Source organism: Catharus ustulatus, chromosome 4, assembly GCF_009819885.2.
Source record: "Catharus ustulatus isolate bCatUst1 chromosome 4, bCatUst1.pri.v2, whole genome shotgun sequence".
Taxonomy (NCBI): domain Eukaryota; kingdom Metazoa; phylum Chordata; class Aves; order Passeriformes; family Turdidae; genus Catharus; species Catharus ustulatus.
The window spans coordinates 16,280,018-16,306,114 of record NC_046224.1 but is presented as its reverse complement, the minus strand read 5'-3'; the positions used below and the strand labels follow the sequence as shown (position 1 = coordinate 16,306,114).

General features: G+C 35.7%; 1 protein-coding gene across 1 annotated transcript in view; it reads right to left on the bottom strand.

Moving 5' to 3' along the window:
* Positions 1-26,097, bottom strand: part of TBC1D22A (TBC1 domain family member 22A) — a 140,923-nt gene that overhangs the window by 49,212 nt on the left and 65,614 nt on the right. Inside the window, exon 11 of the mRNA XM_033058598.2 lies at positions 22,507-22,634. Coding sequence (XP_032914489.1) covers positions 22,507-22,634 — 128 coding nt within the window. The remainder of the gene's footprint in view (positions 1-22,506; positions 22,635-26,097) is intronic.

Sequence of the window (26,097 nt, the reverse complement as noted above, 5' to 3'; positions counted from 1 at the left end):
GCTTCATAACATGTATTTATGAACTATTCTCTTGCACATGAAAGTCTTCTTGCCAAGTTTTATTTACGTCCTATTCCTTCATTACTTAAAAGCATAACAGAAAAAAATGTCAGACTGGGAATTTAATGTAATGTTTTCCCATACACTCCCTCTCTGCAGGAAAAAAAACAATCAGACAAACTATTTTCATTTCAAAAACGTTCAGCCAAACTAAACCATAGAAGAGCCTTTGATTTTATCACAGTCATCTGTTTCATTTATAAGCAAAGACTGTTCCATGTACTGCAATAAATTCAAAGCCCTCAATCTGTCTCCTGTCATAAGAAAAATGAGAATGTTGCAGTGTGAAAGATGGGAAAAAGTATGCATTCCCATTAATACCCGAAGTGGCCAAACACCTTTTGACTCCAGACTAAAGCAGAATATCATGTCCAATTTCCTTTATTCTGATATTCAAAAATAGAGAACTAATACAGCCACGACTCCAATTACCACTTAAAAATGAAGATTTCTCAGAATATGGTAAACATTTATGACATAATTCTTAGTACTCTTTAGTCAAACACCCCTATCGTCCCTCTAGGAAAGGAAAGCATAGCTAATTCAGAATTATTACCACATGTTCTCCTTCATTATTCAATCTCTTTAAGAAAGCATGGACATGCACAGTTGCCAGTCCAACCTCCAGCAGTAATGGTATTCATCAGTAATCTTCTCCTGAGCCTTTACAATGGCTTTACTACTTGACTTCAATCAGCTGTAAAGCTCTTTTATTCTGTTATCACATCAGTGTGAGGGAATGAATGCCAAGGATTGAATGCCCTCCTAAAGGAGCACAGTCATGCTGTTAGAATAGCAATGAGCTTCATCTGACACTGCTCAACACTTTCTTTCACACTCCCTCACTCTCAAAGGGAAACACATGCATGACAAAAATAAATGGCTGTTGAGTGCGAATGCTAAGAAACGAATCTACAGAATAATATACTATAATATAAATAGGGCATATCACAGTTTAATAGAAAGCGTTGGAAGTTGATAAAAAGGATGCAATTAATAGACAACTGGCAGTAGTTGCGTTCCATTTATCAGAGGAAAAGGAGGAGTGGAATAATTATGCTACTAGTGAGAAAGACTCAGAATTTCTACACAGCACGTCTCATCTCTTAATTCTGCTTAAGCACTTTTTATTTTTGCTGATGCAAGAACCTAAGCACAAACTTGTTCTTAATAATTTCAATAAAGTGACAAAAACTAGAGGTAAGATCAAAAAATGGATAACTGTTGATAATCTAAGTAGAATCTTTTGGTAGCTCAGCCTGTCTCCTCCCTGCACTGTTTGCTGTTGCGTACTTGGCTTTAGCCAAAAGAAGGGTATAATCCTGATATGAAATCTCTGCAAATGTACCCCCAGAATCTAGAGTGCCATATCAACAAAGCTATCAGACAACTCAGGAAAGCAACTGAATAGTCATTTATAACTTATTATTGCTTTCAGGACAAACTCAGAGGTTTTTATTCTTATTTTTATAATTTGAAATACATCATCAAACCTCCACCGTGAAAGTAAGCTCAGCTTTGGCAGGAATAATTTTTTAAAAAGTGCATTTTTCTAGCTCACGTACATTAGTGGATATTCAGTAATAAATACATTATAAAGTGCTTTCCAAAAATTTGTATCTCAATAGTTAGTTAGGATAAATTCCACTTTCTGACCAGCTATAAAGCAGTGCTTTTCCTCAAGAAAGCTTATTTCTACTAAATATTTTTAAAATATTTAAATCAAAACTTATTTTCACAACAATATGGAAAAATCTACGCAGTCTTGTAGTTAAGATAGAATGGCTGAAAGGAGGAAAGACAGCAGAAAGCTGAGAAAGAAAATGAATCAACTAAGCTTAGAAAACTTAATTCTTTCTGTAGGACATTCTCTTTTAAATCAACACTAAGTTGTAAGTTCATTAATTCTCTAAATCTTACACTTCATAATCACAAACCCAATGGGTTTATGCTTCTATTTCTTGACAGTCATTAAGATATTCTTTCTCCTTTCATTTAAAATGTTTATACTAAAAAGAAATAATCTTCCTTGCATGAGAGCTTATTTAAATTCCAGAGCTGCTCCATAAAGGATGAAGGATGGTCCTGTAGACTGTGAAATGCCTTTGTGTTTGACCAGAAGAAGATTATTTCAATAGTACACTACATTCCACAGTCCATTTTAGAGTGAACAGGAACACAGTGAAATCTCTCTGCTGTGAAGTATGCCAACATCAACTTCAGCATGGAGAAACAGAGAATGACTTTTGTGCCTCTTCTCAGGAATAAGGCATTGATGTCACAAGTGAATGAGGCTTCTGAACACTGTTTTCAGAACACGAACTGACATCTCAGCACACCAGAGAAGCAATAAAACTTAATGAGTGACTCAACTGATCACATTTCCTTGAGAAAATAACTGCTCCAGAGACATAAACAGCAACTTTTTCAGTAGGAATGTGTTAAATCGTTTCCTGCACCTCTCAATCATGCTTGTAAAAAGATCAAAACTCAGGATGAAGCTCTACAAACACCTTCTCTAGTGAAAGTATACAGCTAAAATTGTATCTGCAGTGGTGCTAGACTTTAGTATATAGCATTTTGGTGACACTCTTTCCTAGTAATGTAAGGAAGAGAAGGCATCAACAGAAATCAGTAAAGGATTGAAGTTTTTCTTTATTTTTTAGTGTAGGTGAACAACAAAAATTCATCATAACATGGTCAGGTAGTTGGACTAGATGATCATTGTAGGACCCTTTCAAATGAACTAATGCATTCAGTTCTACTAATTACATCATAAAAAACAGTTATTAGCACATGCAGTCAATAAAACTGACTCACATTTCATGCAGAAATGGGCCAGAAATGACTGCTTCTAACATGGTCAGCCAGCCATTCCCTGCCTTCTCTCACAACTGTGATACAGAACTGCCCAGTTCTGCCTTGCCCTAAACTTAATCATGTCTAATAAGCAATAGTTAAATTAGAAAAGGATTCTCCTCATAGGCCATGGACAGACAGAAAGAACCTAATGGCAGCTGAGATACCACAAGTTCAACCTCCTCTCTGACAGCAGAACAAGCAAGCACTCACCACTCACACTTGGTTTCAGTAAGTAGCATTATCTCAAAAACTAGGCTACACCAAAGGTAGATTGCAAGAAGATACATGGTTGATGAGATAAAGACTTCTCAAGGTTGTTAACACACTGTTTTTACACAACTTTAATGAACTCACGGGCATCAGTTTCAGGATTATTTTTGAGATTAAGTTTTAGCAAAGGTATGCATGATTCCACATGTGCTCATCTTCACACTTCCAAGAACTCCTTCTAAATATGAAGAGCTTTCAGATTCTGGATTTATTTGCACTTCTACAAGCAATGAAGCAGAATAAGGGCAAGAAGAAAATGAAATAAACTGCTTTGGTGAGTAAAAGTATTTAATGAAGATTTAACTCTTCAAAGTCTACTTTTCTACTGATACTAGCAGAATTTTTTTAAATGACACTAGGAAAAAGTATTTAAAGCAACAAGCTGATTAATCTGAATAAAAGCTAAGGGGGTAAAATGCACAGAGTAACTTAAATCATAAATTTAAATGCAGCTAAAAGAAAACAGATAGTCATTACATTTTAATACCAAAATGAATAATTCTTAAATTCCCCATTAAAAAGTACTTTATAAGACTTACTTACTACAATAAAAGTATCTGCAACATTACTCTGAGTTTGCATAATTTTCTATTAATTGCTTAGACCTAGCAATATGATGGAAAACCTAATAATGTGGTATTTGGACTTATATAAATGGACAACCTAGAAGAAAACCAAATTCTGAATGGTTATAAATTGCCCAAAAGATGAAAGAAATTTTTATATTCAATTATTTGAGAGATCGAAGCTTTTAAACACAACTGTTTTATTTAGAAATATTAAAAACAAGACGACTCATCTCTCCTTCTCTTTGTTCTCCCCACTTTCATCCTGATCCCCTGCTGAAAGAATAACATTAGGTTTTGTTAATGCTAATAAACAATATAAATGTCTTTTCTAAGTGGAAAACTATCATGACTAAAATTAAAGAAGTATTTATTTTCAAATATATGCGCTTCTGGCATTTAAACACATACATGAGCAAAACGTTTCTGATATGAATAATGTGGAACTAAATAAGATATAAATTATTAAAAAAGGGATTACTGGAAACACTGGAAATCAAAATGGATGTTTTGCTTGAGCCCAGGAAAAGGAAGTAGTAAAGAGAAGAGACAAACAAAAAGCAGGTCTTTACTCTATGAGCAATATTAACACCAAAAAGGCACTTAGCAGTTTGAGTAAGTTTATTAACACAAAGAGGTCTACCTATCATTATCCCACTAAAAAGAAGAACTTCAATGAATAATTATTTAAAGACTTTCTTAATTAGAATCAAATATACAATTTTCCTATAATACAAATCATATTACATGCAAAATATTTGTATCCATTTTTTTCTTGACACTTTCCTCTGCTGATTTATTTGTCAGCTAATCAAGCATCCTGCTGACTTGGACTGAATGAAGAAGCCAGCTCTCCTCACAACTCTCTTCATATATTTGAAGATCAAACAAGGAAGTTAAATTTTCCAACTGTGTTATATTGCCAAGTGCTCAAATGAAATGAATGTGGACCAAAGAAAAGAGTTTTCAATGTATTTGAAAAGTAAAAGAGGACACATCTAAGAATATTGCTTTTAAACAAAATAAATTTACATAGAAAACACTGATTTCAATATCTCACGAAGCAAAACATTGCTCAATTCTATTTAAATATTTAAATTAGCAGAAAAATTTAATATCAATATTGCAAGCTAAAAAATAGTGTGGACAAAGAAATGCTGTCTAATTTTGCATTCCTTAGACCCTAGAGGTCTTCTTCACCTTGTGAAGAAGGACAGTCTTGAATCAAATGGAGTTTGTAAAAAATTGTTTAAAAAATAGCATTTTCTTCAACCTTTCTAACCTAAAGATCTTGTTCTATGTGGAATATATGCAAATGTTGTCAACAGAGTTTCAAAGTCCCAGTATGGCTACTCTAAAAGAATTTAGGTTGCATATCTTGCCTTTGAGTAAGGGAAAATTCAAGGAAGTGCAATCTTTAGGTAACTTCTTCCCATCCACCAGCACCATAGCACAGAGGTATCTTGATCCACATACTGGAATCTGCTTCAATTCCTAATGATAGATTTTTCTCTCACAAGTTTCCTCTGTCCCTTTTTGAATCCATATCACATTCAGGACCCAGGAAGTATTGTAGTAAAGAGTTCAACAATTAAACTGCATACTGTGTAAAGAACTATCTTAGGCTTGGACCTGACAAAGTTTTCAGATGTGACTAAACGTTTCCCTATGTCACATGGACTTTGTACACCTATGCTACATTCTCCTCTCAGTCATTTTTTCCAGGCTAAGGAATCTTGAAGGTGCAATTCACCGACTTATTCTTGACTTCCATAGGAACCTGTTCCATAGGAACACCATAGATTTATATAATGGTAAAATTAGAGTCTGTTTCATTTCTTCGTTCTAACATTTTCCTAAAAGTATTATGACCTCCAGTTCTCGTTTCTAATTGACAACACACAGTTCATGGTTAAAGATTATGTAGCAGAATATGATTTCTTTTTACTACACAAATCTTTCCATGTCACATTACATGAATGGGAATTCATTTTTGTCACTTTCAGATGGTCTTTCTGCTTTTCTTGGTTTGTAAGTTCAGTTCCATGCTTATTCTGAATATGTTTTTACCAGCTGCAGTCTTTCCTATTCTGTTATTCACTTTTCTTTCCTGATCACTTATGATAATACTACTTAACACATGTACAGTTAGCACACATAGAAGAAGTACAGACATCTGCAATACTTTCTGTTCACCAACTTAAAACTGTATTTTGATCTGAAAACTTTCAACTTGTTATGCGACTAGATAATACAGTAATTTCACGATTACAAGCCATACTGAGTATAAGCCGCACTTCCGGGGTCTCGGCAACATTTCGTTTTTCCTCCATATATAAGCTGCACCGGATTCTAAGCCGCACTTTTGTTCGCAGTGAGGATCCCCGTGCAACTTTCATAGAGTTGCCAAATAGTAACAGAACCGCGGGATCGCGGGGTTTACTGGCTTGGCTTGGGGCCGGGTGGGCTGGGCCTGCTAGGGACTGCCAACGGGGCCGGGTGGCATCTCGGCACTGCTGCTCGGCGGGGCCGCTCAGGGCCAGCCGCTGCTGCCAGGCTCGCTCGCCCCCACCCGACGCCTGCACGGCCACCACCGGATTTGCTCGCCCTGGCCAGCGCTGCTGGCCCCGGCTCTGCCGAGCTTCCCCGCACTGTCGGGCTTCCCCACCACTGCCAGCCCCTCCAACACTGCCGACCCAGCCCACCTCTCTGCTGGTCTGTCTCTGCTGGCCCAGCCCGCCTCTCTGCTGGCCCAGCCCACCCCTCTGCTGGTCCAGCCCCCCTCTCTGCTGGCCCGGCCCACCTCTCTGCTGGCCCAGCCCGCCTCTCTGCTGGCCCAGCCCACCCCTCTGCTGGTCCAGCCCACCTCTCTGCTGGCCCAGCCCACCTCTCTGCTGGCCCAGCTCCCCTCTCTGTTGGCCCAGCCCCCCTCTCTGCTGGCCCAGCCCACCTCTCTGCTGGCCCAGCCCACCTCTCTGCTGGCCCAGCCCGCCTCTGCTGGCCCGGCCCGCCTCTCTGTTGGCCCGGTCCGCCTCTCTGCCAGCCCGCCTCAGCTGGCCTGGCCCGCCTCTGCCAGCCCCGCCGCTTCTCCAGGGCTGGCCAGACTCCAGCTTGGCTTGGGGCTGCTGTGGGCTCTCTCTCACGGGTTGGCAACTTTCAGAACATCGTTCATATATAAGCCGCTCTGGATTACAAGCCGCACTTCCGGGTTCAGACCAAAATTTTAGTCAAAATGGTGCGGCTTATAATCGTGAAATTACTGTACCCTTTTGTTCAGATATGAAATAAAGGAATATCTGATTTGTTTCCACTTCATTTACTGTGCATTTTAAATAACTGAAATTCGCCTTTTTAAAATTTCTAATCAACAAAGTATGTTCCTTCACAGTGAATAAAGTGAAATAGTGGTACGTCAAAATACCTTTCCATTAGTACTTCCCAGAGGCTTGCACTGTCTTCTCTGAATTGATAACTACTCAGCAACTTTATTACTTCAAAATTGATAACAAGAAAAGGTTCACCAAGGATGCTTTAAATTTCAAAATGTGTTTAGTGGGGTTGTTTTGATCTGCTCCCCAATAGTAGTATTTCTGTGTACCTTTTCTCCAACTTGACATTTTAAAAATAAATCACCAAAGTTGTCAATATTTCCTCTGTGCTCAGTCTCTGAAGTAATGTGATACAACAGAAAGTAGCAACAGAGTTAAAATAACTAACTGTATCTAAAGTATACTAAAATAAAATTACATTTAAACATGTCCTTTTAGTCAGAAGGGCAAAAAATCACATCAAATTTAGAAATAAACCTCTTATAATGAATCCCTGTTTTAAAATATGACTTAATCTGCAGGTTGAAAGATTATCACACAGGAAGGTAATGTGAGCTTTGTATGAATCAATACTAATCAGCTATCCACAAAAAGGAAAGTATCTTTGATTGAAATACTATACTAAAAACTAAAGAAAATATGTACCTTAGTTCTTTTTAAAGTATCAGCTGTAAATTTGCAAACTATATTTTAATTACTGCTGATGAGCATGATATAGGTTTTCCTGTTCATTACTCACAGTTGTACACCAGCTTGCCAGAAAAATATTTGTTAATATTCTCATTTCTAAATGCTTTGAGTGTTATCAGTGCTTACTTTCTGTTAGGAAAAGGCATAAAATATAAGTTCAAATGCTTACTGGGTTTATGAAGAAGAATATTTTAAGTTTGATTAGATTAACACAATCCATCAGCTTGCACAACATACGTCATTCTTCCAAATGCAGGTATTGCAATTTCCTTAGTGGATGCTAATGTTTTTAAATTGAAAAGCACCAGTATCACATCTTTCAAATGCAAATTTCCACAGAAATATAAACTGAAATAAACTGAATGGCATCTGATGATGGCATTTATAAACACAGTCATCTCACAAAAGAATAAGTTAACAAGAAATGAAGCACAACTACCTGTATGTTTTCTCACGAAGATGCAACTATATTTTAAAAATGTGCATGGAATTTGTAACTATTTTACATATATGAAAAACTACATTACAATTTCTGGAATTGTTGAGCTATACAGAAATAAATTACTAAAACAGAAATTGAAAAACTTCCAGAATAGTCAGCATGGGTTTTTGAAAAGCAGGCCCTGCTTGACTAACCAGAGCTCTTTCTATGACAAGGTGATCTGCTGTGCTAGTTTCTGATTTATGGTTGCAAAAATAAATTACTAATTTTATCATGTATTTTATCATGTAATCATGATGCAGCAATGTCATCAAATCTAGATATATGTGAATTTTTGTTAACCAAGAACAAATAGATGGAAATTACTATTGTAAAATGTGCACAGCTTTTCCATTTTTTTCAGCAGATGTTGAAGATGCACTGACTAACATTAGATAGTGACTAAGTTGGTAGACTGCACTATCTCCATATAATAATAAAATGCACTACTAGCCTTGAGATAATATCTAATTAATCCAGAATTATGTAAAATGGATTTAATAGGGTTATGTCAGCATTCACATTAGCAAGTAACTGAAGGTAACAGGAGATGATGGGAAGTAAAAAGCAGTCTGGGCTGATGTTCCTAAAGGATATTGTCTATAAACACCTCCAAGTTCAAATCTCACAACCAGCAACATGGCTAATGGCAACACACTGCTCAAAAAAGCTGGAAGTTTTCATTTCTACGGCTGGAAAAAATATATCTTTAAAATAACAACTTAGTAGTGGTACTGGAGAGAGAAAACATTTTTAATTTCAAAAAATCAAGGAAAACGCAAAAGCTACAATTGAAGGACTTGGAAATAAAGGTTGAAAGATCGGTGAATTGTCAGTGCTGCTTAAAACAGTGGAGAGAAATTAAAGCAAGTCTGTGTGAAATTAAAGCACTGTGAACCCCCACAAATGGAATGAAAAGAAATCAAAGTAATCAACTAAATACAAGTGTGTTTTATTACTCTGGTAAAGTGGGCTGAAGTATCCTTAGTGTAACAATATTCAACATTTCAAAATAATAGTAGATAAGTTCAGTATATAGCCCACTAGAAACATTAGAGAAAAAGATATTGCTCAACTTCACAAATTACTAGTTCAACCAGATGCACTTAAAAAAAAAAAAGTATCACTTTTTAAATTCATTTCATAAGTTACCTTCAAATGAAGTTTCCAAAGGCGTTTGTTGCAACCTCTGTCAGTATACATGAATGAGAGACTTGCACCATTTGCAACACACAATTCAACCTCTATGGGATTGGATCAATTCAGTATTTCTCAAACACCAGGGTTAATACAAACTGAGAAAGCCATATAAACTACACTGTTCTTTCTTACAATTAAATTCTTTATTAAATAAAAATCAAGCCCTATTTTTCCCTCCCTACTGTGGAAAAATGCAGTTCCAAAATTTAACCCACATATCTCCAGCTTGAATAAAAACTTATCTTCCTTCAACTAGCACCAGTCACAGTTTCCAAAAACTACAACAGCAGATGTAGAGTCAGCATCTCTGAAAGATGCTTCCCACAACAGCTATTTTCACTTTGTAAACTCATTCATTGTTTACAAAGTCATGACAGTACTGCAACACAGTAATGATGCTCAAGTTGTGATTCAGATATTATACTTAGTCTTGAGTGAGTGTTTAAAAGAAATTTGAATTTTAGCTTCACTGAAAGACATCATTACCCTATAGAACATTATTGAAGACAACTGAATTACATGAAATTAATCTTCTCCACTGACTCCCATGTAAAAGTTTGTTAAATGGTTTATTGTACACACAGTGAAAATGGATTAGGATGTAGCCAAAAAGGTTGAAAAAGAAATGAATGTTCATTCACAGACATATGTTTTCAAAAAGGTAAATAGACTAGGCAAAATTTAAAACAAAAGATGGAAGCATCAAATTAAGTCACTAATTTTAAATACATAATTATTAGTAATAACTGATTTTTATAGTAATCAGAATAATCAGTATATTAACTACATATTTCACAATTTGTACTTTCACAGTATATACTCTGTTCAGAGATCTCAATAATCAGAACAACTTTATTTCTGAACTGGTGCCCAACTGAAGATTTCCATTAAGTTTTCTGTTGTGTAGAAATGTATATTAATAGCTAAAGGTGGCAAAGATTTTGTAGAATAATGCATACTAAAGACAGCCCAGAAGACTGCTGGAATCATATTTAACTTGAAAACCATCATCCATATCTGATGCCATGTTAAGCATCACTTTAGAACTTCTTCACATTCACCTACACAATACAGCATTAATAGCATTATTTCAGTTTCATACTACAAAAAAAATTAATTCCAACTAAGCACAGAACAGCCAAAATTTATCAGATTTATATACAATTTGAAAGAGTTGGAGTTTTTTGATCAGCTGTTTCTGAACTACTGCTGGGAGAACAGAAACTAAATTGGGATAACCATACGAATACTTACAGAGAAAAATGACAAGAAAATGAAGGAACTGAATAATGGAACATCTGAGCAATGACAGAAGAAGAAAATTCCATATTCTATCTGATTTCAACAGATTCATATTATTTGTATTAGATGAAAATTGAAAAAAAAGAATAGGAATTGTGCTGTTTGAAATTCTGTGAGGGGAAAGTACAGCACAGGTTGTCTGGAAAATGTAAGAGAAAAATATGTTGAACAAAAAAATCCTATGCAGATTCTACTAAAAAAAGTTATGAAATAAGAGAAGCAAGAGCTTTTTTGAGGAAAAGAGGAATTCTTGGTATCAGTAACTGTCGCCAACTATCTCAGGAGAACTGTCATACAGACGTTCTAAAACGCCTATCTTAACTAAGGAAGACAGGTCAGGGGAAAAAAAGTAGATATGCAAATCTTCAGCATAAGCTGACAGTGAAGTTGTAAGAAAGCCTCAGATCACCCATGAGTAGGATGGAGGAGGAAGAGTGAAAAAGAACCAAGAAGCCCTGTGAGACTGGAAGAAAGGGCAGAATAGCTCTCAAAATAGACAGCCAAGGACAATGCAAGTGGCAGAGCAAAGCACAAGACTGTCATGTATCAGGAATACAAGAAAAGCCAGAATATTAAAGAAGTAGTGATCACTACTAGGAGCTAAAGGACTGGAGAGATAAAAGAAGATAAGATTTCTATTATTTCACGTAGTTCTAATGAGGTTGTGCATACCAGAAACAAACAGTAATTATATCACTTTCAGATGCCCTTCACAAGGATCTACATGGCTATAAAGAAGCTATTTTTAGTGAAAATTTTACTGGATTTGTCAACTATTAGTTTGTCCTTTCTCCTCCCTGCTCTCCCCCAAAGCTGTCTTTGTAGGTATTATGTCTTTCACAGTGGCAAAGAGTCAAAGTTATCTTTAACATTTAATAGATTGTCTGTGCAGGTTGCATTAGCTACGGATGTCTTAATATATTTGAAACAAGGAACCAGAGAATTGTACAACATGTTAGGACCTTTGTACATTTGTTCAGATTTTAACAACAACAAGACATCAAACAAAAAGGGAAAAGTCAAACGGCAGTCCTGGTTTAGTTTCTAGTGCTCACTTCTATGAATAACAAAACTGACACAACTAACAGGAGCTTTGGAAAAGAGAACTAAGTAGATTTAAAATACTAAACAACTTCAAATTGTAGTGTAGTCTTAAAACATACCAGTGAAGCTCATTGAGGAAGGGTTCTATGGGAGGAAGGAGCATAACATTAAAGAGCATAGAGATGTAAGAAAGGCAATTTTCCTTTTTGTCTTCCTGTATAGCAACACAATTCTCTTCCAGACTTTGTTCTTTGAGAACAATATTAATTTTAATAAAGCCTTTTTCTAGAAACACTGACTTTTTCAAAGTAGTCGAGCAAAACAAACTGTTTTCTACACTGTATCTAACATTCTACAAGTATTCTATATGCATTCATCAAGATCCTGATCAATAAAGCACTTGAGAGTACATGCTTAAATAAAAAAAAAATCATGAGTTTATTGAAGTCAATGGGATCATTCACATTCTTCAAGCTAAGATAAACTAAGCATAAGAAAAAGTACTTTCTCTCTGTATTCACAATCAACTTTCATTTAGCCACAGAAAAATTAACATCTATTTCAACAGTACTGGAAGCTACCTAAAGAACTTGAACCTAGAAATACCTACAGGCTTCCCTAGACATATCACCGAGTTTTTGCATTTCTAAATACCTTTCTCATAAAAAAGCATGGGTTCTTATTTTTCCCTTCTTTTGTTTTCCACACTGAATCTTTCCTGATGTTAATGAATGCTACCAAAGAATAAAGGACAGAAACTAGCAATACACAAACATATTTCCTATTCACACATTAAAACAGTTGATCTAGTAGTCAAGAATTTCACATCATAATTGTTTTCTAATATTATGAAAAGACTTTTAAGTCACTTTCTGCAAAAATGCAGAGAGCTTCCATTTTGAGTTGAAGATTTTTAAATTTGAGTGCCTACCAGCATGCTGTGTACTTATGCTACAAAGCTAATGTAGATGGAGTCAATATGTTCAATGGAGCCTAAAAAGGCATTCAGCTGATGAGCCACTCTAAACCATAAATCTCATAAATCACTCCAAATCTCTCTCTAGGCTCCTGAGTTTATTTACTGGGTGAAGCTTAGATATCCAATACAACAATGAATACAAACTTACAGAAAGACACCTGTTTTCTTGCATTTATATCTCAAACTGAATCTTACCTCTGCTGTCCACAGTAAACCCACTGGTAGGAAGGAAGGACCAGGAACTTTGGAATTCTGGATTTGACAGACCTCTAAACACAGAAATTACTGTGTATGGGCAAGTAATATGCAAATCCATTCAAAGGCATTCATTTGTGCCAATTAACAACTTCAACTGTTATGTGGAGTCATTTTTAAGCATCTCCTAGAGGCTGCTAGTGTCAGTTTTATATCTGCTACTGCCAGTGCTAGTGAAACAGCAGATCAGAGCTGGGAAGCTGAATGTGCACACTGCTCTGTGCTAAAATGTGGTCAGCAGAAAATCAGGACTCACTTAGTCTGCTTTTACTGAGAATTTGGGAACCCTGTCTGTCTGCAAAATAAATAGGAAAAACTACCAAACTAGACTTGGATGATCAACAAAAGATATAAACACACCGTTGTAATTCTACAAATACCATCTGGCTTTTTTCTATTATAGGAGAAAACCTGTGAGCTATATTCGTACACAAAATACTCTCATATAAGAATGAGGGTATTCTAAATTCACACTGAAAAGCTGAATTACTATCGAAAAAATTTGGTTTTCTCCCCTTTGCACATAATCCTTAGGCATGTTAAAGACTGTACATAAAGTTATACATACATACATATATATATATATGTATGGTTAAAGCAGTGTGGTTCTATTTTTACTAACACACTTACCTTCTTTTCTTTGAGTTTTCTATTATTCCAGATTGCACTTAACACAAGGCAAACAATATGAGGCTAGTGACTTCAGCTATACCACTGAAATATAATTGCCTGCCACAATAAATTCCTAATGAGCACAACTTTTGCCAGAGGAAGGTTGCCCTGGCAACAAAATTATTCCAGAAGGTAACTATCCATTTGGTAGAAGATTATGACACTCGGTTATCTGAAAAAGATTCAGAAACTATAAAAACTTTTCAATTGCTCAAGTTCAATGGAAGCTTGACATACCAGAACTCTCTTGACACAAGAAAATACTGATTTGATGAATACAAAGGGACTGAGAAACTTCCAAATGAATGCAGAGTTAGAACAAGGACATTATGTTAAAACAGATATATGTTTGGATTGCCAGTCTTGCAATAAAAAGTTCTTCTCTCACTTTTCATGTCTTTCTATGGTTCCAAATAACTAAATATGATTTAAACCATATATAACATTATAAACATTTACTTTTAAAGAGAACAATGTGAAAAGATTTTCTTGAATTATAATGGAAGTTGGCAAGATCAAGGCTGGGCTCAGTAGACAGCAAGACAGTGAATTCCAGCTCTGAGGTAGGGAGTTAAAAAAATTCCCAAGAGAAAACAAGAATCAAAAGTGGCAGAATCAAAAGTAGAGGCATGACCTGAGTACAGCCTCCTGAAGACACTGGTGCTTTTTAACCCAGGAGCTGTTTTCTCTTACAGTCTATGGCAGGTAGTGACAAGAAGAGTCACTACCAAGACACATGGTATTGTTACTTTTATTTCCTAAGAAAATTAAACTTCCATGTTCACATTTACATCTGGAAGAAAAGGTTATACCCCACTATGTCTGTCTCCCCTACTCCAGAACATTTAACTACTGGCCAGTTTCAAATGTTAACAAATGTCTAGAAATCTGAAAGACATGATCCTACCTACATCTTAGTAATTGGATATCAAATATTCATATGTCCAGACATTTCCTACAAGGTAACTAAGCCAGATTCTAAGCTGTTGTCAATTGAGAGACAAAGTGTTCGTGAATTAAAAGGACAAAAAGAACAGAACAGAATCTGTGTTTTTCACTAAAATAATAAGTGGTCTTGAAAAATATTACTTTGGTAGAGATGCAAAATTATTCAGAATAGCTTTTACTGGCAAAAAATAAAGTTGGCTTCAAAAAGTTTCAGAAAGCTGTTGTGCCAGTGAATAATAAAATGACAAATTAAATTCAGTTTAGATATACACACTGCAAAGCATAAACATCTGATGTCATCCATGGCACAAACCACTAAGACAGCCAAGCTGGACCAAATATGAACAATTGCCTGAAGTCCTCACCTTTGACAGGAGAAATTCATGAAAGAGTATAAATAACAAAATAAAAAAACAGGAAAGAAATCTCATTTATGAATCCATGGTGTTTTCAACTGTTAAAGAAGTTTTCATTTACTACACAACAGAAATAAGCACAAAAAGCACACAAAGTGGCTTTTGTAAGTAAAGATATTTTCAGCTTGTAAAAGGAGTGATTGTATACAGAGACAGAAAACAATTTTGAGACAGTTGATGGGGAAAAAGTGAATAAAGAATGATTTGACAGAATTTCTCTTTATCAAAGAAATAAGTGTAAGTGAATGTAAAAGAATCTTTTGTTAAATCAAAGAAGGAAAATTTCTTTTCATGCTGCATAAAGAAATTACAAAACAAACCCCACTGCCACAGGATGCTTTAAGCAGCATACTTTAAAACAATTAGATAAATATTTAATAATACTCAATAGGCATTTTAAAAAAATCAGTATAAGAGATAAATATGTAATGAAGTTGCTAATAGAAGAAGATGGGAGGGTATATACCGTCCCCACTGTTTTGTTGTCATCTAAATGTCTTTGTTCACTTAACCTAACCTGGTTCAAGGATCTTTGTCGTCCAAAAAGACAAGACTGGAACAGTGAGAAGTCTCACACAATCCAAATTCCTGGCCATACAAAATTAAATTTACTCTGATTTTGAGTGTCTTGTCTCAGGTGGCTTAAGGCTTTGATTGAGACCAGAGCAGCAATAATAACTTTCTTGTATAGATTATACAGTGTCTGTTGAGAAATGTGCTCCAGTTTCAAATTTAATTGAGTTTTGGGGTTTTTTTTGGTTTTTTTTTTAATAACCACTATACACAAGATAACTCTACTGGAAAACACTTAAATCATTCTCATGTTCAGAGAATGAAATTCACTGATTGGGTTTATGTGAAAAATAGAAACATAGAATAAAACAATTACTGCATTTTTGAACATTTCCTAAATTCCAATGACTTATGGCCAGAAAAAAATCATTATTATCTGTAACGTTTTTCCTACTCTTTATTTCGCCCATTTGGGTTTTTTTTGGTGGGGGTGGGCAGGGTGAAGGAGGAGCAAGAGGTGGTGGTGTTACAATTTATGTAACCAAAATTTTATTTTCATAATTCCCTAGACTTAGACATCTACTTCCCATTTGGAAAAAGAGAAAACCTGTGCTTCTGCAGTTTTTCATGAGCTTAATATGATTTCTGGATTCTCAGCACTTCTGGCAAATTGTACCAATATTATTTCTTAAAACTTAACATTAGATGCCTATTTTTAAATAAAATTCCCCCTCAATCAAAACCTAGGGATTAGCTACGTAAATGATACCAACAAATAAATGGAAAACAAATATGTCTGTTACCATATTGGTCAATAAGGCATGAGGTCCAATACGAGATTCATGAAAATAAAAATGAACACTAAGTCAAAGAAATTAAAAACACACTTCAGCCTTCCTTGAAGAGAGGAAGATATAAATAGTGGTCAATACATTTATATTTTCCAGGGGGACAAAAAGTGTTTATGCTGGGCAAAGAAAGCATTGGTCTCCTCGATTAAGAAAAAAGAATAAATTCCAAGAAGGAAAAAAATGCATTTTTCTAGACCCATCTGCAGGATTTCAGGAAGAAAGATACATACCAGCATACCAGCAACAGGTGCTTCCTATTGAAGTTCGTCTAAGGGATGAAACCTGAGAAATGTACTACCTACCAAGAAAGAAAATCTTTGCAAAGATGGCAAATAAGGACAAGCAATCATTCTGATCTAACATGAGGGCTGAAATCACAGCTCTGCTCTCTCATCATCTCTCCCTTGCACCGGCTGTGGTACTCATCAGCCTCCTCACTTCCCTAATGTGAAGAAAACTAACAGATATTGCCAAGGAGCTGAGGGGAACAGAAACTAGAAGAAAAACCTATTTCAGCAATGAGACAGTAGTAAATCAACTCACTACTACTGTCAAATTCTATGGGTGTTATTATTTGCCTTTTTCCATGTCTTTTGTTAATCTTTGTTTTGCATTTCACATGGTAAGATTTTATAAATGCTTTCATTTGCACCTAATTTTACACAATAAGTTTTAACGTACCTTGGTAACAGCAAAGTTTTCCTCACATAGGAACAGGGCAATGCTGCAAAGTAGGACAGCAGGGTATTGTAAACAGTACCTACCTCACCTCCCTGGCTTTGTGTTTCCAATGAGTATGAGTGCATTATTCATGTCAACTGCATCAGCTACTTACTGGTGAGTTGGCAATACAGCAGTCAGCTAAATGGTATGAAACAAAAATGCCTCCTGGCAGGTGAAAATATTAGGCTGTACACTTCAACTCTAAACATTCACACAGCATATGACAGTACGCATTTAGAATTGAAAACTAACACACGTAGCTGCTACTTTATTTTCCTATTCCAGTTTCTTTTTTTCTGAGCAAGTTTTTAGCTCTGCAACCTGTGTTGGTGTCTCTTCTGCGAATTATGTACTACTATCATGGTGAGTTACACAGAGAAATCACTGCACAAAAGACAGTACAAAAAGGTAATTTATGTGAGAACATCAGACCAGAAGGCAAACACTTTAATAAAAATTACATCCACTCCATTCTACATGAACAATAAATAAAATTAAGTACATTAAGGTCTATGAAAATGCCTATCCTATTTAAAACACCAGTCAGTATAATACCTTGTTATCGTGCATGCAGATAATTTGATGGCATTGTTAGACACTTCCTTTCAGCTGCGAACTGCCTACAAATCAAATGTAGTTTTGAACTCCATACTTAAGCTGTGAAAAAATACTGATACTCAAAACTAACCACTGTGCTGCTCCGAGTATTGCTATACAAGCACTGACATTTGAGTCCTGTATTGCCATTTCTAGTAAAGGATGAAGAATTGGGAATGGCTGCTACCATTGAAATGGCACTGCTTCCTATCCCCCAGGACAGAAGTACACAGCTACATGAAAACAGTGTATCTTAGAAGTGCCTGAAGGATAACACACATTCTAAGAATTTAAATAAATGAAAACTTCAGTGGAAACTGCCATAAAATCTCTTAGTCTGAAGAAAGGATACATTCTGAGATTTGGCTGTAAGAATATAAAATACTTATCTAGAGTAAAACAGCACCAATGCTGAGCATTGAGGTGTCTCCACCTTTTCTAATACAGTATGGTGAATCTTGACTTAAAGTTAGAAGCCCACAAATGTCCGTTTCAAATAGCAAACAATCTTTAAAATAGTGTCAAAGCATCCTTCTGTCAAGGACCAAATATAAAACTAACTTGCATTTTGCAAGTCCATAGAAATATGCTAAACACTTATATATTCTGAATAATTCAGCCATCGTGCTATTTCATCTTACCAATCCTTTGTGCCAAAAACGATGACAACATGTAAAATAAAAAGGCAAGATATAATAAAAGATAAAACTCAGGTTTTATGTTACACTATTTTGGTTTGTGGACATGAACATTGATATTAAACAGTTTCAGTTCTATGGATTTAAATTTTAAATGTCTTGGGTATAACTTAACAAGCAATTTCTATATTGAAATAATTTACAAGGTATTTACTGCATTAAAAAAAACCCAAAAAACCACAAGAACAAGGTCTGAAACAAGTGAAGAAGTGGGATAATTCACTCATTAAAATGCAATTCAGGTTAAAGAATAAATCAAACTAAATACTTACAGCTAAAAAGCTTTCTCAACACGTTTTGTAAGCAAAACGCATAATGCCTGCACTTTTTCTACTTGACACAGTTCTTCTTCAGAAGACAATGATGTATTTTAGTGGACTTCATAGATACAGTTACAGAATGACAGATATTTACAGAAGAGAGGATTTGGGAGCCTTTCCAAATTTGTCTTCCCCTCAACTCTAACTAGCTCAAATACAGGTATTTTGGATCAGTTCAATTATCTAGTCCATGGACTCTAACAACTGACTGATGAATCCTAAATTAAACTAGACAGAGAATATGACTCCAGCCAGAGTACTCTTACTGCCACACACTCCACCACAGAGGTGGACATCATTAAAGTGTCCAATTCTATTCTCACGAAAGTCACTGGAAGAACAGTAACAAATACCGAGAGACAGAACGCAGTTCCAACACCTCCAGCAAACAGCAGTTATCTCTCACACTAGGAAACACACAACAGCAGACTATTTCAGTGTGTTGTCATTCCCCAGAAAATGCCTCTGCTGCAGTTCATGAGAAACTGGGGCCTGCTGTGAGAATCACTAATCTAGAATTTAAACAGCACAATATTTATTTTTCCACTGAAATAGAGGAAAACAGGTAGCTTGGCAAAGCAAAGTATGGTTTCAGCTTTAATGGGGAGAGAGGAAGACAAAAGAGAGAGAAATTTTATTTTCCATGAAAACAGCAGTTGCTGCTCTCTTTCAAAAGGCACTACTGGTCTCTTTTCATTGGATTTCTGGAGGAAACAGAGCCAGAATATCCTCCTGGTGCAGACATGAAGGCATCTGACAGTTCCACGTGCCTCCCTATTCCTTCCTAATGAAGGAATCTGACTGTCCCACCCATCCTGAACCTGCTGTTGATGCTGGTCCAATGCCATTCCCACATCATGACACACACTGGGACTCGAGATGATTGTAAACAGGGCCTTCAAAATGCCCCATCCCCACCCAGGAGCAACAAGGTAGGTAGAGCCTGAGCAAAAGCCTGACAATAACAGTGTAGGGATTAATGCCTGTAGTCCCTGTTAAAGTTCCATGATCATGAACAACATGACTAGTTCACCTTTCTGAACTAAAAGTGCAGGTAAAGCTATTTCTGTTTACAGTAGTTCAAGAATATCAGGGGGTAAAAATCAGTACAGGCACATCCTAAGTACCCATTGAAATAGCAGACAGTAAAACTGTGTAAATTTAAGCAGAACTCCCATGTGTTTACTTCTTTAGGACATATGAGGTAGCAAAAGCAAGCCTGATAACAGGACCACCAGCCTTTGAGTACAGGGAGAAAAGTATTTAAACATGTATCCAGCCCTTACAATTATTAGTAGGATTGGTCCTGCCATCTCTATCAGGAAAGCTAATTATATTTCTTGCCTTTACTCATTTTACAGCTCCCTTTCAAATCCACCATCACAGTTCCATCCACAGCCAAACCCTCTAAAATACATCTTTAACAATATATCTCTAAATGAGAGATACATTTTGGCCTATAACAGGCTTCACAGTTATAAATATGAAACAGACAAGAAAACCGTCTCTGAAGTGTTTTCCACTCCGAAAGCAGCACTGCCAATACAAAAGTTGTAAACAATTAAGTTAGAAATTGCAGGCAACAGAAAGGCTTAACGACAAGTTGGGTAAAAATCTGTAATGTTATTGCTTAACACTTCAGCAAAAACTTGCATGGCTCTTTACTGGTTCTTGAAGGTTCACTGCATATGTTATCCATAGTATCAGGGTGAAAAGATCCATATTATAGGCTGATAATCAGTGTAATATAAGCACAACTGAAATCTGATTAGCAACTGGAGGAATCGCTTGAATTTGTTTCAGAAAAAGGGGTCTACATTAAGATATCCTTGGCTTTTAAATACACTATTAGACAAGACATGCATACAGAACTGTCTGCTAAATAATGAAACCTACAAAACAGCACAGATCTGCTGCACCAGCTGAGTCAAAACACAGAATTACTCCTTAAGCCTGTTTAATATGAAAAAACAGTCCCCACTCTGTGTATAAGAATTCCATTTAGGTATTTAGATATAAATACTTTGAAGAAACCCTGATTTAAAAGATACCCTTGGAAATACCATGCAAAGACTTAAGCATTAAGCTTTTAAATAGTACTTTAAATGCAATAGAATTTTTTAAAAATCATAATTAAATTATCAGAAGCACTTATTACAGATAAAGATCCCATTGAAGTGCAACTTGAGAGGTGCCTATGGACTAGCAATGAGAAGGGCCCCTTTCAGCATGGCAGTAGTTTGAGAAATTAACCCCAGACTCCATTTTCAAAGGAAAATTCTGAATGTTATCATAGAATCATAGTTCAGAGATGAGCTCAAATTGAAATTCTGTCAAAACCATCTATTTTTGGGACATATATGGGTAGGTAGCTGGATTAAGGAGGCTCTCCTACATGATTTTAACATATAGATAAGGCTAATGATCAGGTACTAAGTGCAGTGCTAGAGGCAGCATGGTAAAAAACCTTCAGGAAACCTTCAGACAGAAATACTGCAGCAAAAGCAACAAAAATTGTTCAAAAGGAGATAAATTAGTTACAGCAAAATACTTTAAATAGCTCAATGTTTCAAATTATCAGGAAGGTCTTATAAAGAATAAATATTTTACATTGGAATAGAATGACAGGTAATAACAAATATCACAATGAATAACAGATATTGTAATGAAACAAAGGAGGCAAAAGAACCTCAGATGGAAACAATAGCCATGTTCAATTTAGATATTTCTTGAAGATAAACTCAGCAAGGATACCATCTCTTAGTAGAACTGATAGATTCCTCTTTCCTTAACATGTTCTTTCCTTAACATGTTTTTATCAGATTTAGATACCATCAAACTTCACTGAAACAACAGACAGGACTCATTAAATGAAGAGCAAGCATTTCTTCACCTCTTTTATAGGTCTGGATAGATGATCTAAGTAGGCATTTTGGCATTAAAGTGTATGAAACTAACAGAATGTTTCTACATAATGAGTAGATATAAATACAATATTTAAAGATATTACATCTCTTTACAAGGAATAAATTATGAGTTAATCTTATATTTACTAATACTGTTGAAAATTCTTACAATAATTAAAATCTTATTACTTTTCCCCTCCCCCCACTAACTTCAATAACAAATAAACATTTAGTCAAAAATTGCAACCAGAAGCTACTGGAACATCAAGCAATAGAACTAAGAATGGGTAAACTGCTTTTCTCAAATATCAATTCTTTGACAATAGATAAAGAAATTATTGAGGAAAAATAATTACCACAACAAGAGGTCAGCAACATAAAGTTTTGTCTGGACAAACAGTAAGACAGAGACATGACAAAGAACGAAGGCTGAGAACTGAAGACTGAAAGCTAATAACGGATTGAGCAGCTAAGGAGATGGACAATAAGAAGTCTGGAACTCAGAATCGATGGAGGGCATTGATTAGGCACAATTCAATGTTTCACTTCTCTGAAGAGACAGAAGGGAATACTGACATTAACTTTGAGTAAGTGTTCATTTTAGTACTATAAACTATCATGACATCAAGTGCTTGGCTTTGAAGGGCAAAAAGACTGAAGACATGAAATGTTTCTAAGTAGTGGTGATCATTGAACATATTTTCTCTTATTACGGTGATTCTCAGATGACACTAAAGCAAAAAGTTCCACAAAAACCACTCACAAAGATACTGGCATATCCAGAACACATTACCAGAGATATGGAGGTTTAAAAAAGTACTTACTTGGTATGTGTCCCATAACCTGATGGTGCACCGTAACGGGACTTCTCTCATCAGCAAGTTATTCATCCAACGGAAAGCAAACTGCAAGTATTTCACCTCATGCTGATCCAAGTGCCTATGAACTTGTTCTGAAGACAGAATAAACAGGTATTTTACTGCAACCTTTCTGAAATCTTGAAGTATCAAGTGCACTGTCTAAAACAATAAAATACTCTTCCAATCTCAAGGAAATAACTTGTGGTGGTGCATGCAAATTCTCACAACCAAATGAGAACACCTGAAATATAAATTAGTTACACATTACACTGGACTGATTTTTCTAACACTAGATGGATTAAGTACCTGGTCTGAGTTGCCCTATCTTAAAAAAGACATTAAGATCAGAGTTTTACAATATACCACAAAAATACACAAAGTTATAACGTGAAATTCGTAGGTATATATATCCTCACTAATTTCTTAGACTACAAATTATTTGGGGCAACACTCCAAAAAATAAAAAAAAAATGGTTTCCAAATAACATAATAACATGGCTTCCAAATATAAAATTTTGGCAATCAAAAAAGAAAATTATAAAATTAAGGTGGTAAAAAATATAAGGAAAGGACACGTAAAGGTCGCATTTGAGACAAGACAAAATGATATTAATGTGTAAGAAATAGAGTGAGAAAACTTAACTAATTTGCAGCTTAAATAATTTCTTAGTATTACAGATAAAGGCAAATAAAACCAATACAAATCAATGGTTTCTAAACCAGTACACTCACACACTGTGTTTATTGTAGAACATATACTATTTGAAAGCTGTGATAATTACTTGCAAGGGTTATTGCTGGAGCTAACAGAACTAATCTACTACATGGTTTGTCTATATGGAGAGAATTTTCTGCAAAAAGGATCATAGACATTCTGTTAATAACCTTTAGTCAACAGGCTCAAATATGACATTAGCATGGTGTAGATGACAAATACTGCAGAAATTATAATGTCTTCTTTTGGAAAAAATTATGACAAGAAGTCTTTGTTAAAGCCTAAATAAGACTTTCCTACTGTTTTTCTGTATACAAATACAGAATCATCCCTTCATCCACATTCACAGAGGCATAATATCAGCCAAAACAATGAGTAAAATGCTCATCTTCCAAACTTTACAAATCTAAGAAATATCTAAAAAGGCACTAAACCACTAAATTAATTAAAAGAATAACCCCAAGAGTATGGCAGCACTATTACAGGAAACATTACCTAGAGATTAAGGTAACAGAAGTTAAGTGATACTAAATTATAATAAAGACTGAAGCTGTTCATTTTTTTCCCCCTCAAGATGTATTTTTGGCTATATGAAAGTGTCAGCAAATATATAACAGTTGGTTCAATATGGAAGCTGGAAATAGAAATCTTTTAGATTTTAAAAACAATCAAAAATTAGGTGGTTTTTTTGTTGTTTTTTTTTTAATAAGACATCACAACACATTACTCCAAAGGTCCACGTATCACATCTTGTCTCCAATGATAACTGAAAACAAAATATCAATGAAAATGTATTAAGCACTGGTATTTTTCCATAGCATTTGTCAGCCTCCCCTCTATCTGTGGCTAAAGCAGTCTTCAGCAGACCTGGTATCCACATTCCTAAAGTTATACCCTTCCTCAATACAAAGATAAACAAATATAGAAACAATCTTAAATTGTGAGGCCCAGAACTGCACACTGTGCTCAAGGTGATGCTGCACCAACACTGAATACAGAGGAAAAATCAACTCTTTTCACAGCTGCTGATGCTGTGTTTGATGCATCCCAGGATGGGATCTGCCCTCCTGGCCAGGACAAACCAGATCCCATTCTTTAGGGCTCTTCTCCAGCCCCTCCTCTCCCAATCTATACCTGTGCTCAGAATTACAGCAATTTCACGATTACAAGCCGCACCGATTATAAGCCGCACTTCTGGGGTGTCAGCAACATTTCGTTTTTCCTCCATAAATAAGCCGCACCAGATTGTAAGTCGCACTTTCCTTCGCAGCAAGGATCCACGTGCAACTTTCACAAAGTTGCCATTAGTAACAGACTCGTGGGATTGCGGAGTTTACTGGCTCAGCTCAGGGCCGTGCAGGCTCGGCTCGGCCCTGCTTTTCCCCTGCCGGGGCTGGGCGAGTTTGGATCGGCCCCGCTTTCCCCTGTCAGGGCCGTGAGAGCCCGGGTCGGCTCAGGGCCGTGCGGGCTTGCACTTCTGGGTTAGCAAATTTCTGAACCTATCAATATATTAGCTGCACCTGATTATAAGCCGCTCTTAGGGTTTGGATCAAAATTTTATTCAAAATGGTGCGGCTTATAATCGTGAAATTACTGTACTTCATCCTGGTTGCAGAGCTTGTATCTTGCTCTTGTTAAATTTTCAAATCTTAAATAAATCACTGATGAGTGCCCAATGCTCCAATCTTAACAAGATCTCTCTCCAAGGCATCTTGTTCCTCAAGGGTCAAGTGTCCCCCAGTATAATATCACCTGCAGGCTTGGTAATGGTGCATTCAACTCCTGCATCCAGATCACTGATAAAAAAATTGAATAGAGTTGGCCTTAGACTTGAACATTTAAGGACATTACTGGTGAATGTTCACCTGCCAAATGTAGCCTCACTCACTACAACCCTTTGAGCCCTGTCCTCTGCTAGTTATTATTAGATCATTTATTCACACCAAAAGCTGAATTACTATTGTAATTTGCTTTAGCTGCCTTTGCTTTAGAAAAATTTAGCTGCAAGTTAAATACACTGAAATGAGATACTGGGTTAAATTTATTATTTGAATGTAACTTTTGGATACCTACATTACAGACTACTATGAAAAAAAAAGCAGTTTTATTTCTAAGCAAAGTTCACAAATTCACAACATTTTTGTTCTTCGCACAGTAGACACAATTCTCATTTGGCTGTTTGTAGCCATTAAAAGTAAGTAATGAAGAACAATAAATTGTGCCAGTTGTGATATTTTAACTATGGTAGTTAATGGGCATAATGAATTTCTTGAAAGTTGCTTTCTAGTCCAAACAAGTTGAAAAATGGATTACTAAACTGTGCTTTAGACCTAATTGATGCAAAACTGGAATAGAAGATGTATTGAGTAAAGAAGCTAATTCTTCCTACTTTGCAAGTAATTGTAAGCAGAAGCTAATTTGCTGATAAAGGCAATTTGGACCGGCATAATCTAAATCTAGATTTTCCATTTCAGTGAAAATAAGTATGTATGTGCAATGAACAAGAAGATATATAATTACTGTCAGCTTTAAGACTTCAAGTATTTTATAAAAACTACTTCCACTGCAGTTTCTGATAGCAAAATTATTTTACAGTTAAAAAAATAATTCTTCAATCAAAATTCAAAAGAAAGAACAATTACATTTTGTAAGTTTCCCAACACTTTCAATAAATCTACACATGAAGTTTGGATGAAGGAAGTCTTGTGATTAAAAAACAAAATATATTACAGAGATGCATTCCAAAATAGCACACTGTCAAAAATAGATAACCTGTAGACAAAAACCATTTATAACTATTAAAATTTTTATTAAATACACTTATAGTTACATTATTTTGA